The 18,467-nt window shown below is 41.3% G+C and overlaps 1 protein-coding gene across 1 annotated transcript in view; it reads left to right on the forward strand.

Annotated features, from left to right (window-relative positions):
- The window catches only part of DCX-EMAP (Doublecortin-domain-containing echinoderm-microtubule-associated protein), a 403,415-nt gene that overhangs the window by 340,356 nt on the left and 44,592 nt on the right, over nt 1–18,467 (forward strand). Inside the window, exon 14 of the mRNA XM_067140171.2 lies at nt 14,780–14,908. Within this exon, the coding sequence (XP_066996272.2) occupies nt 14,780–14,908 (129 nt within the window). The remainder of the gene's footprint in view (nt 1–14,779; nt 14,909–18,467) is intronic.

The raw sequence follows: 18,467 nt of genomic DNA on the forward strand, positions 1-18,467 counted from the left end.
CCATGAATTAATGGACTGGATTCCAAGTCCTCTCTCCCAGTCGCCGAAAATTACTAACAGCGGAGAGAGCTTCATGCCTTATGAATTGATGAATGGATGCTTCCCAGACTGAATTTCATGTAAGATTGAATGGATAAACACTCTTCTCTCCCAGTAATGGATAGCCACCAACTGGGAAGAGAGCATTCAGTAAAGCATGTGTGCTTGATTGTGAACTGCTGAAACTGATGAAGCAGAACTCAGTGATATCAAGGAGAGCCTGCTACACGATAAGATTGTGATGGCAGAAGTGAAGAATAATGTTCTGGAATTAGAAGAAAGGATAAGGAATACGGAACTAAAGGAACGGATTCGAGAGAAGGTAGAGAGGAGGAGACATATAATAATGTATGTTTTGGTAGAGAAAAATAAAGAGAACCCAAATGAATTGTTGGATAGAGTACCTTCCTTATTCAGGGAGAAACTGGATGTTGAATATTATGACAGTGACATTGATTGTGTATTCCGACTAGGGAAAAATACGGGGGAAGGAGACCGATCAAAGTAAAAATGGTATCAAGTTTGAAGGCATAAAAAAATTTGGGGGGGTGGTGCGATAAAGCAAAAAGGGTAAATAATATGGATCAAGAAAGAACTCCATCAAGAATAAAGGAAAAGTATGTAAACGAAGCGTTTTCATTTACTAAAAGCTTATATCCACGGAAACAGACGCGTGGTTGTGAGTCACACGTGGAAGAGGCAGTGGCCGGTGAACCAGCTACGCGAGATGGAGCAACGGCCTGATGTGTCAGCTATGCAAAATGTCAGGTATATGGACAGCGAGCATGGCCCAGTTATGTCAGCAATAGCAGCAGCAGCAAGTGCAGCTGATCAGTGCGGAACTAGAGGCCACGATGACCCAGTGACGAAAGAGAGTCATCACTAAGGAGTGGTTCGAAGGAGGGATACCAGCTCTGGAAGAAACCAGCGGTGTGGAAGGAAGAAAAATTAGTTCCCCAAGCGGATCTATTATTCAGTTGGAAAAATCAAGAATTACCAGGAGTAGAGCTGCGAGCTCAGCAGATATACTCGCAAATAAATAACTAGGCTGGGTGGTAAGAGTAATAAATATAGAGGGAATACTGAGTACACTGAGAAATGATGAAGTCAGGGATTTAATGCGGCATAACGAGATTACGGGGATGATTGAAACGTGGATAGCCGATGGATATAAGTTGTAAATATCGGGATATAAAATCTGCAGTAAAACGAAACAGGGAAGGAGACTGAAAGGGCGCTATCCTAGAGGGATATTAGTGTTTATAAAAGATAAAATAGCTATGGGAGAGCTGTAGGAATCGGGAATTTATGAAATGATTTGGGTGAAAATAGCTAAAACAAAGCAGGAGGAAAGAGAATATTCATAGGTTTCTGCTACAACCATCCAATGGGGTCCCCCTTTGAAAAAAACTCCTTATTTGATGATCTTATTGGAGACATACAGAAGATCAAATTAAAGAATGAAGGAGCAGGAATAATCGTAATGGATGATTTCATGCAAGGGTGGATGAAAAACATCCAATGTAGGATAGAGAAATACATGAAATTTTTAATAGAAGCAAGGAGAAGCAAAGATAAAGTATGTAATAGAAATGGTGAGAAATTACTAGAAATGTGTGCAGTAGAGGATTTATACATCCTGAACTGTGAGTGAGCGGGGAATGCAAAAGAAAACTTGACGTATATTGTTGACTCAGGAAGAAACGTGATAGACCTAGAAAATTTTAGCACTTTACTAGAATTATGCACCTCCACTACCTGGACATTATCTTCATATCAACTATGTTAACAACTGATGACTAAGTACTTCCGCCTTCTGAAAATCTTCGCAGCATTTTCATCTTTCACACAATTCTGATGATCGTGATCTCTGAGGACATTTCTTTGTACACATTTCCATTTTCTACAGTGTTCTGCCTAATGAGTCACTTGGGTAGGGATATCTTTGTTGCACGTTTTATGTAGTTTGTCCAACGTGTAGTAGCGTTCTTCGTTTACTCATGCAAGGTACATTTCTCGCGATTATTTCTTTTCTAAATTAACCTATCCACATCGCATGTTGTGACCAAAGAACTGGATATAGTTTTGATAGCAAACTGCCGACAGTTTGACACTCAGCTCCTTGAGGAAGAACTCATTGGTACGAAATTCTGTCCAAGGAATGCCAAATGTTCATCTCCAGGACTACATCTCAATTTTTTGTTACGGTACATCTGTTGCTCTTAAGGTCCACGTTTGAGCACCGTAGAGGAGGACTAATCTTTTTCAAACTTACTGAAATGGAGCCATCCTTTTATATATGAGATAGTTTAATCGTTATGTTCTGAGGACGGAAGCAAGCTGGCAACAGAGAGCAATGATGTTACGCGTCCAGTAACTGTAAGAACCGTTCCTAAAAGAAACCTCTCAGCTTCGACAAGGAATAAGGTCACAACTGTGACACATAAATATTCTTTTAAGGTGAGACCTTGTGCCTTCACGGACGTCATGTTCTCCCGACGGATTTCTGCTGGCGTATATCTTTGGACGTACAGCCAGTCGAACTAAGTCCTAGGCCCCAAGCTCCAAGCTCCAATTCTTCAAACCAGAGAGTTTATTGTGTACAACAAAACGACAATCTCACCTCGTTGAATGAGAGGCACTTCATCGAGAAAAGAACCAAGCATACCAAATTCCATCTCAGCCGAATCATGTCTCTACCATAGAAACACCTACAACGAAGCATCCAGTATCAACATTTGTTAAGATGTCATTCTTCAAACTTGTATGTCCAACCCATACGGAGTCGGGTATGAATTGAGATGAATCTTCGTAGCGATCTTTTACGACCGGATGCCCTTCCTGGCGTCAATTTCATCAGGGGAGTTAATAGGATGAAATGAATGACGTGAGACAGTATATAACAGTGGGAAGGTAGATGGTGAAACCAAATACCAACACATAGCCTTCTCCTGTCAAATAGCTGTTAATTAGTCATTCCCCTTTAGGACTTCTCTGTATTTTCCCCTTGTGCGCTGTTCTTCAGATAGTTCTTCACCAGGTCGGGTTGTCAGTATCGATGTTACACTGCTTCAGGGTAGCTTTAATGCAATCTGTATAACTCTTCCTCTGACCACAACGTGGTGGCTATCCTTACCTAATTCAAAGTAGAATAACTGTACTTACTTGGGAGTATGATGATTTGACATGCAGAAGCTCTTTTTGGTCTAGCATCGCCAGTATGCTCATATTGTCAGCCTCCCGATGTTTATAGTTCCAGATAATTCTCAAGATGAGGTGAGAGAAGTGAAGGTAGGATTCTACCGTGCTCGAGGGCTACTTTGGTACTCTCACTTTCTTCAAATTTACTGCCAACTCTAGAACGTTGGTATTGTGAGGTTTTTTATTTGTGTTTGCGTACGGGATGATCCTTGTTTCCTCTCTGATATTGAGAGGTTGTATTCTGGCTCCTTATAAGAACAGTTCTTACAGGTAGTGGACTTATTACTTAATTTCTTTCTATTTTCAGTTTGCTCCCATCCTTATTGTAGCAATTTTAAGCCACATTTCCACACAGCTACCCGCATGTTGCCATAGTCTAACACAGTAAGTCAGGACATACATCTGGCAGTACACCGCAGTCGAGTGGGTTGCCCATCCTGCAGAGCCATAGGCGTTGTGACTATAGTGGTATTACAGTCATGTCTGATCAGGCATTTGCATCACAGTCATGTCTGATCAGTTATTAACACTAGTAAGTGAGTGAGCGCGTTGAAGTGTGTTGGCATCTGTTGTGAAAGCGCGGATGTGACTTCGAAGAGAGAGAGCCAGCATGTACATTCACTTCAAAGCACTACTAGTGGTTGTTCGCAGGCTAGAAATGCTAAATACTGATCGGATGCTATTAAACTGTTATTATTGATGTGATGTTATGATCTATTTGAATATACAACGTCATGCTCTTGAGTAGTAATCCATCAACGTGCAGCATCCGGCGTCAAATTCTGCGTTCGCTGTATTCGGTTGACTCGTTAGACGTGTCCGTCGAGCTACCGTCAAAGTCGTACCAACAATATTTCCTTATTATTTTGATCAATGCTTTCTGAATCAACACCAGGCACAAACCTTTTGAGTTTCTCCACCATGAATGCCGCATGACGCCAGTAGGAATTTCTTTCCGTACTTCATCATATTCCAAGAAAATTCTTCGCATAACTCTTTTATCAAAATAGTCGAGTTCTGCCTTCTTCGCACTTGGTCGACATTTACCTGGAGTTACACTTTGACTCCTGTTCTAAACCACTTCTCCGTACTACTTACCAAGTTTACACACTGTCTTCTCTGCATTATACTTCAGCCTTAAGAGACATTTTTATTTAGACCTTTCTTATTTCTTCTGAACAAAACTGTAAAACATTGTATACAATCTTTCTGTTTTGAGAGTGGATACATTCGTGTGATTTCTTTGAAGTTCTGTTAACTAGCACAGTAGAAACACATACTAAAATAGACCATCCGATCTCAGACAGAAATTCACTACACATAAGCAAGGGCAATTCCGTATTCAACGAAGACACGACTGTAACAGATTGTGTCACTCTTTTTATATCTATTAGCTCCCGCGTTACCACTGACAATCATTCGCCTACGGTAATCGAAACATAAGTAAACCAGTCCTGACATATATGAAAACCTACAACCTGTTTTCCAGTTATTGACCGGGTCAGGGATGTAATGAATGCAGCAGATATAGGCTATTAGTACGATGGAGTCGCCACTCCCAAAGTGATTTATTAATGACTGATAGATGCTATGAAATGAGAATGGAGAGTGTTGCTGGAATGAAAGATGACAGGGAACACCGGAGTACTCGGAGAAAAACCTGTCCCGCCTCCGCTTTTTCCAGCACAAATCTCACATGGAGTGACCGGGATTTGAATCACGGTATCCAGCGGTGAGAGAACGACGCGCTGCCGCCTGAGCCACGGAGGCACTTCCCGACGTATAACACCTCAAAATGAACAACAACAACAATAGGACTAATAACCCACAAACGATATACCTTTAATGGCAGAGTAAGGAAAGTGAATAACTAACGTTATAGCGTTATTTTAGAGTGTATGGAAATGGTGTTACTGTTCAAAACTATGCCTCTATTTAATGTAAGCATATGACTCGAAGTTTCAAGCATCGCGTAACCTAAATGTCGGTGAAAACTACAGAATATTGAATTATTATAATCTTTGAAGTAATATATGACTGAAAAGGCCCGGGCTGAGTGTCTCAGACTGTTGAAGCGCTGGCCTTTTGACTCCAACACGATAGGTTCGATCCTGGCTCAGTCCGGTGGTATTTGAATGTGCCCTGTACGGCGTCATTCCAGAAAATGCAGAGATGTACTTCCCCCTCAAAGAGGTCGAGGCTTATCATTGAGAATGTTAAGAACCAACTATTTTATTTGTAAGTTAAATGGCAAATAATTGGAAGCGCTACAAGTCATTAACTAAAATAAAAATGAGGTGAAAATATAATTTTGAAAGTTCCAAAGTATCATATTTAGTCTCACCTAATGATGATAGCCACTCAATATCTCCGTGCTAAAAACAACCCACACCCAATTAATATATTTTCCTTACAAACTGTAACAGCCCCATGGGAATAAACAAAAAATGTCAATGAATTCCTTAAGACTAGCGTTCTGAAAATAAATTGTAATTGTAATTGTGGTGATAACTTGTTGAAAAAGTCATTTGTAATTGTAATTGATTAAAGTATTTCTCGGGTAACTGTAATTCAGTCTAATTACTTTTTTCTTGTACTCTTTCTATCACATATTATAATCCTAATTTAATAACTAAAATTACATAACAGATACAAGGATTTCTGAATTTTCTACGTCACTAAAATTATTTTCTTCACTGTAATAGCAAAAATAGGAAAAATGAACCTTTAAAAAAAGAAATTCCACAAGAATCGTTTCTACGGTTTCTGTCGGTTATTAGTATTGTAAAGTTTGGTAATTTGTTATTTGAAGCTACAAGTCTAGGCATAGAAAGCACAATCCCATCAAGTAATTTGATCCTAAGTCTAGGCTTTGTTAGCATCACCATAAAAAAAGTTCACATGTACAATACATGTATATGTGGAACTGAAAATAATAACTTGTGCTGCACGCTTACAACCATCAGGTACTGTTCATGGCCCAAAGATTTATAAAAGTTTAGGAGGTCCTGATCATTATATGCATCTTTAATAATAACTTTGCATTAATAATATCAATTATACAAGCTCCAACTATTGTAGAACAGTTTCTATACAGGGTGGTCAGAAACAACGTGAACCGGGTATGTTAGGGTTAGAGGGTTGGTCATACTGGTAAATAATTTGAAAAATAATTTGATATACATCGTGCCGCTCTTATTTTATCTGCTGCTGAAGATAGCCAATAAAATCGCTTCGCGGGCGAATTCAAATAGATTTTGCGAGGCGCTGTTTCTAAACCTGCATATGGCTTAAGACCGGCTTGAAAGCACCAATCGAAGGCAAAAACTGTACCACGGGAGGGAGCTGAACACGGAGCTCCGAGCTGACAGAATTGTGCCACAGCAAGTACGCTACGGTGACAATGGCTGAAACCCACAGTGCATTTGTGTTTGATGCTGATTTCTCACTATTGCTCTCGACTTAAGTGGTTGTTGTGTTGCCTGGTTTAAACTCCATGCACCGCGTAGACTCCTTCTGGAACATCTCTCGCGGAACTGGCGTGTGAGGGTGCTTCCAGCTAGCGAGCGGCTGGCCGGTCTATGTCACAGCTCAAGCTGTGTATATAAGGGCAACATCGAGCTAAGGAAGGTCGTCGGTGGTTGCAAAGCAGGCTTCGGCCTATAAGTAGCTACGGCTGGTCCGTGGCCCGACAGCTATGCATTCCGACCGACCAACCGAGCAGACAAAAGGTGGCCATAGCTCTACCGTGGCTCTACGCCTCTGTATTGGGGAGATTGAGAGGGGCTGGTCCCCACTGTTGGCTATCCTCAGAATGGTTTTCCATGGTTTTCCATTCTCCTGTACTAAAGCAAATGCCGGGAGAGTTCCTAGTATAGGCCACAGCCGCCAACTCCCTCGCCCTCTCCAAGCATCTCCTTCACCATAACAAATCTCCTGGCCCAAGAGATGACGTCACCATGTAAGAGGCCCGAAAACATTTTGGAGGAGGAGGAGAAGGAGAAGGAGGAAGAGGAGTCTCAACACTCACTGAACTCAACAGTGAAAATCAGGCACTATCTAGAGTGCAAACTAGCGTTCTTTCATGGACTTTAACTAACAGACATCCAAGTACTGCACTTAAACATGTTATTGGTTCTCCTTGTAAATATAGTGTACATAGTAATTATTGAACAGTTAAGTCTGTATTTAACTCATAGTGATTTCCTTCTCGAACTATGTCAAGTGTTGTACACATGTCTTTACACCCAATTATTTTTGCACTGAAAGTTGTTCAGACAATAATGAGAAACCTTTGTTATGCTACGTTGTGTACCGACAGACTTATGATATTAAGTTCTTCTAGTGTAAATAAATTAGACATGTTGTACAGTCTAAAATCATTTCATTTGCACACAACAGCGATACATTCTAAGCTGACCTTAGTAGACCAATATGCTTGAATGGCATTTTATAAACTAATAAAGATTATAACATGAAGATAAATTTGGAATTCAGGAGGAAAAATTGGGACAAATATTTGTTTATAGGAAGAGGAATTAAGGATTGGAATAATTTATCAAGAAGGATGTTTTATAAATTTCAATCTTCTTTGGAATGATTTAAGAAAAGTCTAGGTAAAGATTTAATAGGAAATTTGTAACCCATAAAACAGACCCAAATACACATCAGTGGTGATTGATTAATTGATTATGGTGTCTTGTAATGATGAATGGCTGGCAATGTATTGTGACCGTTCATGGATGCGTATGGTTCGAAATAATAATCTTTTCAATAGGCCTCAGCTAGAATTCAGTGGTTTGCACAAAACTCCACTCGAGGGCATGGCCTTCGACGAGAAAGCGGTCACAAACTCTCTATAGTTAATCAAAAACTGACGATTCTACATCTTATTTCATTACTTCTAGGTTCTCATATACCAGGCAAGAAATTATAATTGCAATAAAAATTTGGAAGGACATTAAATTTAATAACCAATTCTAATTAAATATAATTATAATAATCTGAATAAGCAACACTTTGGAAGATACTCTCATGTAAATCCTGTCATACTCTGTTAAATGAAAGTCTTTCTTGAAAGAATTATTCAACACTGACTTCAAATATTACAATAACTCATTACACTCTCCGAAACTTCATCAACAAATTATTAATCACTTGAAAGGAAATCAGTTAATTGAGTCTTTCACTTCCTCTTAATTGTTTACTATAATTCACTTTCATCCGTAGCTTGTCTTCCCTGTTCTATCTGTCTCCTTCAACGAATATCCAGCTAGCTAATAATAACTTGAATTCCCTAACGGTCGTTCAACATAAATATAGAATCATCTCTAATAAATAACCATAATGTAATTATTCCATAACTGAATGATCACATGCCATCATTCGTCTGGATGCTCCGCATCGCCGCACCTGAAAAATCAACCACTAACTACTGACATGTTAAATAATCCAATGCCAGAAGATCTGCACTGCGTCAGCTCCTCTCCATGATGCTGAAAATAATGCTAATGCACAAATAGCTACTTCAAGCAGTACTACAAGTATCAATTCATAATCACAGGTGACATCGACCGCAAATAATTCTATCTACCGTTCAGGTGTAATAATTATCGAAGATCCTACCTACATATCCACTCGTCTGTTTCACTATTTATGTCATGCCAAAACTCAAACCGTGACATTCCATATGCTCCCAACGTAATCTCTTCGAAATGCTTACAATTTCAGCAATAAATACATCACTTGCTTATCCGACACCTAACATACGCGGCGAACATATCACTCAATAAACCACCCTATCATATTGACTATCTCGAAGAATAAATCTACCATATTAATAAATAATCCAACAAATCTTATTCACAAACATATCGCACTAAATCATAACTTCAAACGATCCTACACTCGTTTTACACCATCATAATATGCACCGCATCAAATCATTGCCGAAATAAACAAGCAAAGGCAATCGAAGAGCCTAATTTCATGCATACGAAACATCACTTAATTCCTACTCAATAAACACATAACAACACTCTGCGAACTATTCATATAAAGGACCACAAAGCTAATTATCACAAACATATATATCCGGAAACTTACCTGCAGCGCTCGAGATTATCTTACAATTAAATTCCACAATTATTCCATCAGTGCAGGAGCAACGAATGAACGTGATCGCGCCTAATCCTATCAGTTACAGACGGCAAGCGAAATTCTATCACATGAGCGGTCGGACAACACATCACTAAATTACTAACAACTGACCCATTAGGTTATTCAAGTTATTCGTTTAAAATCACCTGTGTGAAAATAACCTCTATTCCTAAAATAAGCAACTACAAAATAGAGCAAGGACAGACAATGTGCGGGTACTCATCGTTTGAAGATCCAGTCGTTCATCCCATCATGTAAGCAGTGGTATCCTGGTCATCTGTTCATGTTATCTCGGACATTTCAGTAGAGCTCGGATACATCAGGGACCCTGCCAGTTTAAGCGTACATCTCCACTTTGTTATTGTCCTGGTTCATAATTGTGGACAATCTTACTGGTTCCAACCCTGAAACTTGCATAAGATTCGTTAAACAGAGTTTATACAGATCTTATAATTCCACTTTCATTAGTTAACACTTCCCTGCATATGTCAATGCTGTATAACCTATTATTAATCTTATTAACGCTATATGGCCTTCAAATTCAACAGATTTTCTTAGTTTTTAAACATATATCAGAGCTATCCTCAATATTGGCTTGCTAACTGCTTTCTTCTTACATGTATTGTCAGACAAAACAAAATCCCATTTTCATTATCTTACAATAATAAATGATTCGCTTTTCATAATACGTAGAACCACCATATTATAATTTCCATCACACCTGATTTTGACATTTGAGGAACTTGTCACCGCAGTAGCTCTTTTTATTCGCAGAACCTCACAAAGGAACACAGCCTACAATTATTCATTCTTCTAACACATGTGATACCTCACATCGTACGCCTTCTAAATGGTTGACCGTGCATGATTCCAAGTTATTCCATGGTCCTCTACGACGCTTTCCGGACTAAATACAATGTCTGACCTTTCCTCTTCTCAGCTGTTGATATAATTTTCATACTAACCTGTGTTTGTGCCTGAATTATACCCCCATTCAATCTTCTATATACCACGGGGTTCTGAGCTTGATTTCCCTCTTCTATCCATGAGATTCACAATAAATTTGCGAGTTGTCTCGGCTTCCGTATATGATGGAACGCCTAAATCAGCCGCATACCGGTGATTCACATTACTTCTGTGCTGTTAGCTTAAATCTGCTTATCTTATGACTTTCAATGACTCCTTGACACACGACGTCAACATCATTGAAAGGTCATAGTATTATAGTTCATATCCTACTCTCAGCACTAGTAGCTTGAATTAGAGGACCAAGACCATCTGCCGCTCCAGTCGTGCTGTACTTCAGTTAAGGGCACCTGAACGTGAGAAAGTCATAAGAATGGACGTTTTGGTTTATCACTTCGTTGAATAGAGTAAGCTTTTCTGAATCCACATTTCTGTAACAAAACTGTGTTTTGAATAACTATTAAATGTGAAGGCACAACTCCCCCCTCAGCTGTCAGATAGCATTATATATCTGAAAATGACATTCTTTAACCTTTAGATATACTTTTCTCAGGGATCATAGGAGCTTGAGCTGTCAAAGTCAGCACACTTCTTCATTTGCCTAAAACCTACAATGAAGGCTTGCAAAAAGTATATATATTTTCATAAAATGTAAGTAGTAATGCACTAACCACTACCAAATATTTGAGGGAAGAAAATATTGTCTTTTTGAGAGTCTATTTTAATACAGTAAAATACCTTTTGGATACAGTTGTAAGTTTTTATATTTTAGGTTTTAAAGTAGTGTTATTAAAAGTTACACTGACTGACAGAGCAAATGCAACACCAAGAAGGAGTGGTCAGAACTTTATGCCAATTGCAGGGTAGACTTACGTCACTGAGGTATGCTCATGATGTGAAATGCGCCGCTGTGCTGCGCACGTAGCGAACGATAAATGGGACACGGCGTTGGCGAATGGCCCACTTCGTACCGTGATTTCTCAGCCTACAGTCATTGTAGAACGTGTTGTCGTGTGCCACAGGACACGTGTATAGCTAAGAATGCCAGGCCGCCGTCAACGGAGGCATTTCCAGCAGACAGACGACTTTACGAGGGGTATGGTGATCGGGCTGAGAAGGGCAGGTTGGTCGCTTCGTCAAATCGCAGCCGATACCCATAGGAATGTGTCCACGGTGCAGCGCCTGTGGCGAAGATGGTTGGCGCAGGGACATGTGGCACGTGCGAGGGGTCCAGGCGCAGCCCGAGTGACGTCAGCACGCGAGGATCGGCGCATCCGCCGCCAAGCGGTGGCAGCCCCGCACGGCACGTCAACCGCCATTCTTCAGCATGTGCAAGACACCCTGGCTGTTCCAATATCGACCAGAACAACTTCCTGTCGATTGGTTGAAGGAGGCCTGCACTCCCGGCGTCCGCTCAGAAGACTACCATTGACTCCACAGCATAGACGTGCACGCCTGGCATGGTGCCAGGCTAGAGCGACTTGGATGAGGGAATGGCGGAACGTCGTGTTCTCCGATGAGTCACGCTTCTGTTCTGTCAGTGATAGTCACCGCAGACGAGTGTGGCGTCGGCGTGGAGAAAGGTCAAATCCGGCAGTAACTGTGGAGCGCCCTACCGCTAGACAACGCGGCATCATGGTTTGGTGCGCTATTGCGAATGATTCCACGTCACCTCTAGTGCGTATTCAAGACACGTTAAATGCCCACCGCTACGTGCAGCATGTGCTGCGGCCGGTGGCACTCCCGTACCTTCAGGGGCTGCCCAATGCTCTGTTTCAGCAGGATAATGCCCGCCCACACACTGCTCGCATCTCCCAACAGGCTCTACGAGGTGTACAGATGCTTCCGTGGCCAGCGTACTCTCCGGATCTCTCACCAATCGAACACGTGTGGGATCTCATTGGACGCCGTTTGCAAACTCTGCCCCAGCCTCGTACGGACGACCAACTGTGGCAAATGGTTGACAGAGAATGGAGAACCATCCCTCAGGACACCATCCGCACTCTTATTGACTCTGTACCTCGACGTGTTTCTGCGTGCATCGCCGCTCGCGGTGGTCCTACATCCTACTGAGTCGATGCCGTGCGCATTGTGTAACCTGCATATCGGTTTGAAATAAACATCAATTATTCGTCAGTGCCGTCTCTGTTTTTTCCCCAACTTTCATCCCTTTCGAACCACTCCTTCTTGGTGTTGCATTTGCTCTGTCAGTCAGTGTACTTGCAAAAGTTAATTATGACTCAATGTAACATTTTTATAGAAGATATTACTCTAAAGTTTCAGTAAATATTTGAATTTTTAAGTGTGCTTTGTTGCTACTTGCATTCCTGTTAATGAACTAAGGAAAGCAGTTGCTTTTATGCATGTATTTTGACCTAATCACCTACCAATAGAAGCCTCCGTGGCTCAGGTGGCAGCGCGTCGGCCTCTCACCACTGGTTTCTGTGGTTCAAATGCCGTTCACTCTATGTGGGATTTGTGCTGGACAGAGCGGAGGCGGGACAGGGGACAGGTTTTCTCCGGTTTTTCCCCTGATCTTTCATTCCAGGTCTCCATTATCATTTCATTTCATCTGTCAGTCATTAATTATTGCCCCAGATGAGTGCGACAAGCCTCGGCAGCCAGCACAATTCCTATCCTCGCCGCAAGATGGGGGCTTCATTCATTCCATCCCTTACCTGGTCAATGACTGTAAAACAGGTTGTAGGTTTTCATTCATTCATTCATTCATTCATTCACCTACCAATACAGACGTATGTCACTCTTGCTATCAATATCTCCATGTAGTTTTTATGAACATGCTACTTAAACTGCGAAATACTTTCTTTGAGCGACAAACAATTTCCATGTCACTGCCCAGAGGGTAAGGAGCAGATTCTAATAAAACATCATTTCCTAGCTGGAAGGTGATTGATTTGCACAAAAAATATTATAGGCATATACACTGACTGACAGAGCAAATGCAACACCAAGAAGGAGTGGTCAGAACTTTATGCCAATTGCAGGGTAGACTGACGTCACTGAGGTATGCTCATGATGTGAAATGCGCCGCTGTTCTGCGCACGTAGCGAACGATAAATGGGACACGGCGTTGGCGAATGGCCCACTTCGTACCGTGATTTCTCAGCCGGCAGTCATTGTAGAACGTGTTGTCGTGTGCCACAGGACACGTGTATAGCTAAGAATGCCAGGCCGCCGTCAACGGAGGCTTTCCAGCAGACAGACGACTTTACGAGGGGTATGGTGATCGGGCTGAGAAGGGCAGGTTGGTCGCTTCGTCAAATCGCAGCCGATACCCATAGGGATGTGTCCACGGTGCAGCGCCTGTGGCGAAGATGGTTGGCGCAGGGACATGTGGCACGTGCGAGGGGTCCAGGCGCAGCCCGAGTGACGTCAGCACGCGAGGATCGGCGCATCCGCCGCCAAGCGGTGGCAGCCCCGCACGCCACGTCAACCGCCATTCTTCAGCATGTGCAAGACACCCTGGCTGTTCCAATATCGACCAGAACAATTTCCCGTCGATTGGTTGAAGGAGGCCTGCACTCCCGGCGTCCGCTCAGAAGACTACCATTGACTCCACAGCATAGACGTGCACGCCTGGCATGGTGCCGGGCTAGAGCGACTTGGATGAGGGAATGGCGGAACGTCGTGTTCTCCGATGAGTCACGCTTCTGTTCTGTCAGTGATAGTCACCGCAGACGCGTGTGGCGTCGGCGTGGAGAAATTTCAAATCCGGCAGTAACTGTGGAGCGCCCTACCGCTAGACAACGCGGCATCATGGTTTGGGGCGCTATTGCGTATGATTCCACGTCACCTCTAGTGCGTATTCAAGACACGTTAAATGCCCACCGCTACGTGCAGCATGTGCTGCGGCCGGTGGCACTCCCGTACCTTCAGGGGCTGCCCAATGCTCTGTTTCAGCAGGATAATGCCCGCCCACACACTGCTCGCATCTCCCAACAGACTCTACGAGGTGTACAGATGCTTCCGTGGCCAGCGTACTCTCCGGATCTCTCACCAATCGAACACGTGTGGGATCTCATTGGACGCCGTTTGCAAACTCTGCCCCAGCCTCGTACGGACGACCAACTGTGGCAAATGGTTGACAGAGAATGGAGAACCATCCCTCAGGACACCATCCGCACTCTTATTGACTCTGTACCTCGACGTGTTTCTGCGTGCATCGCCGCTCGCGGTGGTCCTACCTCCTACTGAGTCGATGCCGTGCGCATTGTGTAACCTGCATATCGGTTTGAAATAAACATCAATTATTCGTCCGTGCCGTCTCTGTTTTTTCCCCAACTTTCATCCCTTTCGAACCACTCCTTCTTGGTGTTGCATTTGCTCTGTCAGTCAGTGTATTACAGCGATATTCCTTAAATTTAATACTCACAATTGATATTTTGCCTTTCAGGTTGTGTTCGGTCATTCTAAGCAGCTTTGGGGTCTGGCAGTCCATCCAGATGATGAACTATTTGCAACTGGAGGTCATGACAAGAACATTGCCTTATGGAGGAGGAATAAATTAATATGGTCAACTCAGGTAATTCTGAGAGAGTATTTTCATTTCTAGTTATTTACTTACGTAAAGAATGTATGCAAATGAACAATGTAGTTTCACTAAGGTCAAAATTTAACCCACAAATTTCATAAGTTGACGCTGACTCCACTAATTTTTTTGTAACGGTGTATACTTACCCAGTTTGAGCTCCTTCAACAGTCTACCCAAGCTGATTAGCTCAGATGGTAGAACGCTAGCCTTCCGAGATCAGGTTGATGGGTTCTATTCCGGCTCAGTCTGGTGGTACTTGAATGTGTTCAAATATGTCAGGCTCATGATGGTAGATTTCCTGGCACATAAGGGTTCATGCGGGATAAAATTATGGTACCTCAGTGCCTCCAAAAACTGTCAAAGTTAGCGTGATATATAAAACAAGCAATATTATTACCCTTTCAGCCATATGGGAAGGTCCATCATCAGCAACTGTCTCCTAGGATGTCTTGTGGCCAAAACCTGCATTACAATTTCTACAGGGCGAGTTACGCAGCGAGAGAACAGTCGGTATCACACCATTCCCGTACACCTGTAGAAAACCCATCAACGTTCATGAGTGGACAATGAGGCTGAGAATAAGGTAGAAAAACAATAAAATTTACCCCATAACAGAGCTCTCACTCAGCCTGTAGGCAAGCGTTTTAGCGTGTGATGATATTCTGGTTCACTGTCTGCAATTCGGCCTCATGAATCTAAATTTTGGCGCGAATTGCAACATTTCAGTTCTTCTATATACTGTATCTTTCAAACTGCTCCATAAATAGGAGTCACGAGGCATTAAAACGCGAGCGCAAGCTGGTCACAAACCTGCACTAATTAGTATGTCCCCGAAGAGATCGCTCACTGCATTCATTAAATTACGAGCGGTATGTGTTGTAGCCCTGTCTTGCTGGAAATATCAGAGCAACCTTTCCTGTTCAGTCAGTTGAGAAATAAACTCCTTCAGTATTAATTCTATGTAATGGTCAGAGTTAATGTTGTGTTAAAAAAATTCCCTACAATTATTTTAGCACTAAATAGCACAACAAATATCTGGGAAGTGAAATAATGGTAGATGCAAGGTTGAATAAGAAGTTCAGCAGAAGGGTACAAGTGGAGAATGTAAGGAACCTAGTGTTGAACAAAGAAGTTCCTATGACATGTACAAACTGTACCATACACTTTATATTAATGAGGCTTGGAATTTGCCGGCATGAAATGAGAGTAAAATGCAGGCCAGTGAGATGAAGTTCATGAGGAGAATGGTAGGGAAGGTAAGGAGAGACAGAGTAAGAAATGTTGAGGTCAGAAAGGAGGTAGGGGTAGGAAAACTGAGTGATAGGATGGAGAAGAAGAAATTGAGATGGTTAGGACATGTTATGAGGATGGAGGAGGGAAGGATACCAAAACAAGTGTTGGAGGTTGTGATAGAAGGAAAGAGGGCAAAAAGGAGGCCCAGGGCAAGATGGCAAATTCAGTAAATTGACTATAGGGGAGATAGAAGAGTGTATTCAGATCCTCAAGTTTACATTAAATAATGGCTTCTTTACTTTTAATAACATCATATACCAACAGAAGGGGCTTCCTATGGGGTCACCGGCCTCGGGAATCCTCGCTGATATTTACGTAGATTTCCTCGAATACACTCACATTATAGGTAAAATTAATGGGATCAAACATTGGACTCGGTATGTGGATGATACTTTCATTATCCTGGATGCTCACATTACTGACAGCAACACCGTTCTTGAATTACTTAATAACCTGGATCCACACATAAAGTTTACGATAGAATCCGAGAACAACAATTCCCTTAATTATCTCGATTTAACTATTACTCGCAATCAGAATAAAACCATTTCTTTTAATATTTACAGGAAGCCCACTCACACAATAAACACAATCCACCAAACTTCTCTACACCCAGGGACACAGCATAAGACAGCTTACAATAGTATGATTTTCAGAGGTCTTAATGTTCCTTTATCCCGTAAGAATTTTAGAAAGGAAATCAATACCATTTATGCAATAGCTGAAGGTAATGGTTTCAGTAAAGCTTTCGTGAATAAAATTCTCAATAAATTTAGAAATATACCCAAGACCACCTTAGAGAAACAATCTTCCCATAAAGAGAAGTTCACCACATTTACCTTTAATAATAATAATAATATATATCCTATTTCAAAAATCTTTAAAAAACACGAGTTAAAAGTAGCTTTCAAGACCGTTCACACCAATACAAAAATGATTTTTCATTCTCATACTGTCAACAGAAAAAAATTTTCTAACTCGGGAATATACAAATTAAAATGCCAACCACGCCTTTCAACGTATATTGGGCAAACAGGCCGCAGTTTCAATGTACGATACTCCGAACATCTTAATGCCCTAAAGTATAATCGCTACTCAGCCATGAGCGAACATTGTAGAGAGAAAAATCAGAAATACACAACAATTGATCAAGATTTAAAGATCCTGCATTACGAACAGAAAGGTCCCTTACTTAATATATTAGAGAATATATATATATATATCTATATATATATATATATATATATATATATATATATATATATATCGACCAATATAACAATCCCGTCTATAACTTAAATGAAATCAACGAAAAGAAAAATATTTTATTGGAAACCTTTGTCCCGCTCATCTGCTAACAGTTCATTAATAAAAAAGAGTTTCACTACCGACATTCTAGAACAAGACCCGCCCTTCCATCAACACCCTCCTTCCGCGAATCACAACGTCCCTCCCTCCCTGCCCCTCCCCCTCCATTACCCCTCCCAACCACATCGACACAGATACACAGTAAGCCACACACAGGCTTAGTTGTCAATGTGACTTGAGACCGACAAGGTCATCTCCATTCGAGACGACAACTTTTAGTTACAAGTAAGTCATATGAGTTTTCTTTTCGTACATCATTTTTAACTTGTTCTTCATCCACTCATATATTCCTTTTTTCTCATTACAGATGTTATACACGTTTTATTCATAGTATTGACGGTCTCACTACACTCCTCAGCATAGTGTTTTTATTTAACAGTCAGTAAGATCTATTAGATGAGAGGACTTTGTACCTCAATGTGTTTTTAACTCACTAATCATGATCACTGTCACTTCACATCATTACAATTTTTAATTTGTTTGTATATTATGTAATCATTGTTTTACTACTGAAGATGGCCTTGAGATTAGGCTGAAGCATGTATAGACTTTGCTTCATCTAACAGTTGACTTGACTTGTATTGATAGGAGGATTTTATAAATATTTTCTTTTGTAAAGTGATAACTGTCAATATGGAATGAGATTCATAACTTGCAATTATGAACTGTGTATGGAAGTAGGAGGGGTGCATATTGAACATCAACTATAATCAAATCACTAGGCATATTGTTTTCTTCATTCAGTATTACAATGTTGTGAGTGAAGGAATACACAATTGTGGGGTGGTAGCATTGCATATGGGAGCATGTTAAATAATATAGAACGTTCCTGCCACCAACAGATGAGAGGAGGAACAATATGGTGCATTCCTTAACTTACAAGTGTGTC

This window comes from Anabrus simplex, chromosome 2, assembly GCF_040414725.1.
Source record: "Anabrus simplex isolate iqAnaSimp1 chromosome 2, ASM4041472v1, whole genome shotgun sequence".
Taxonomy (NCBI): domain Eukaryota; kingdom Metazoa; phylum Arthropoda; class Insecta; order Orthoptera; family Tettigoniidae; genus Anabrus; species Anabrus simplex.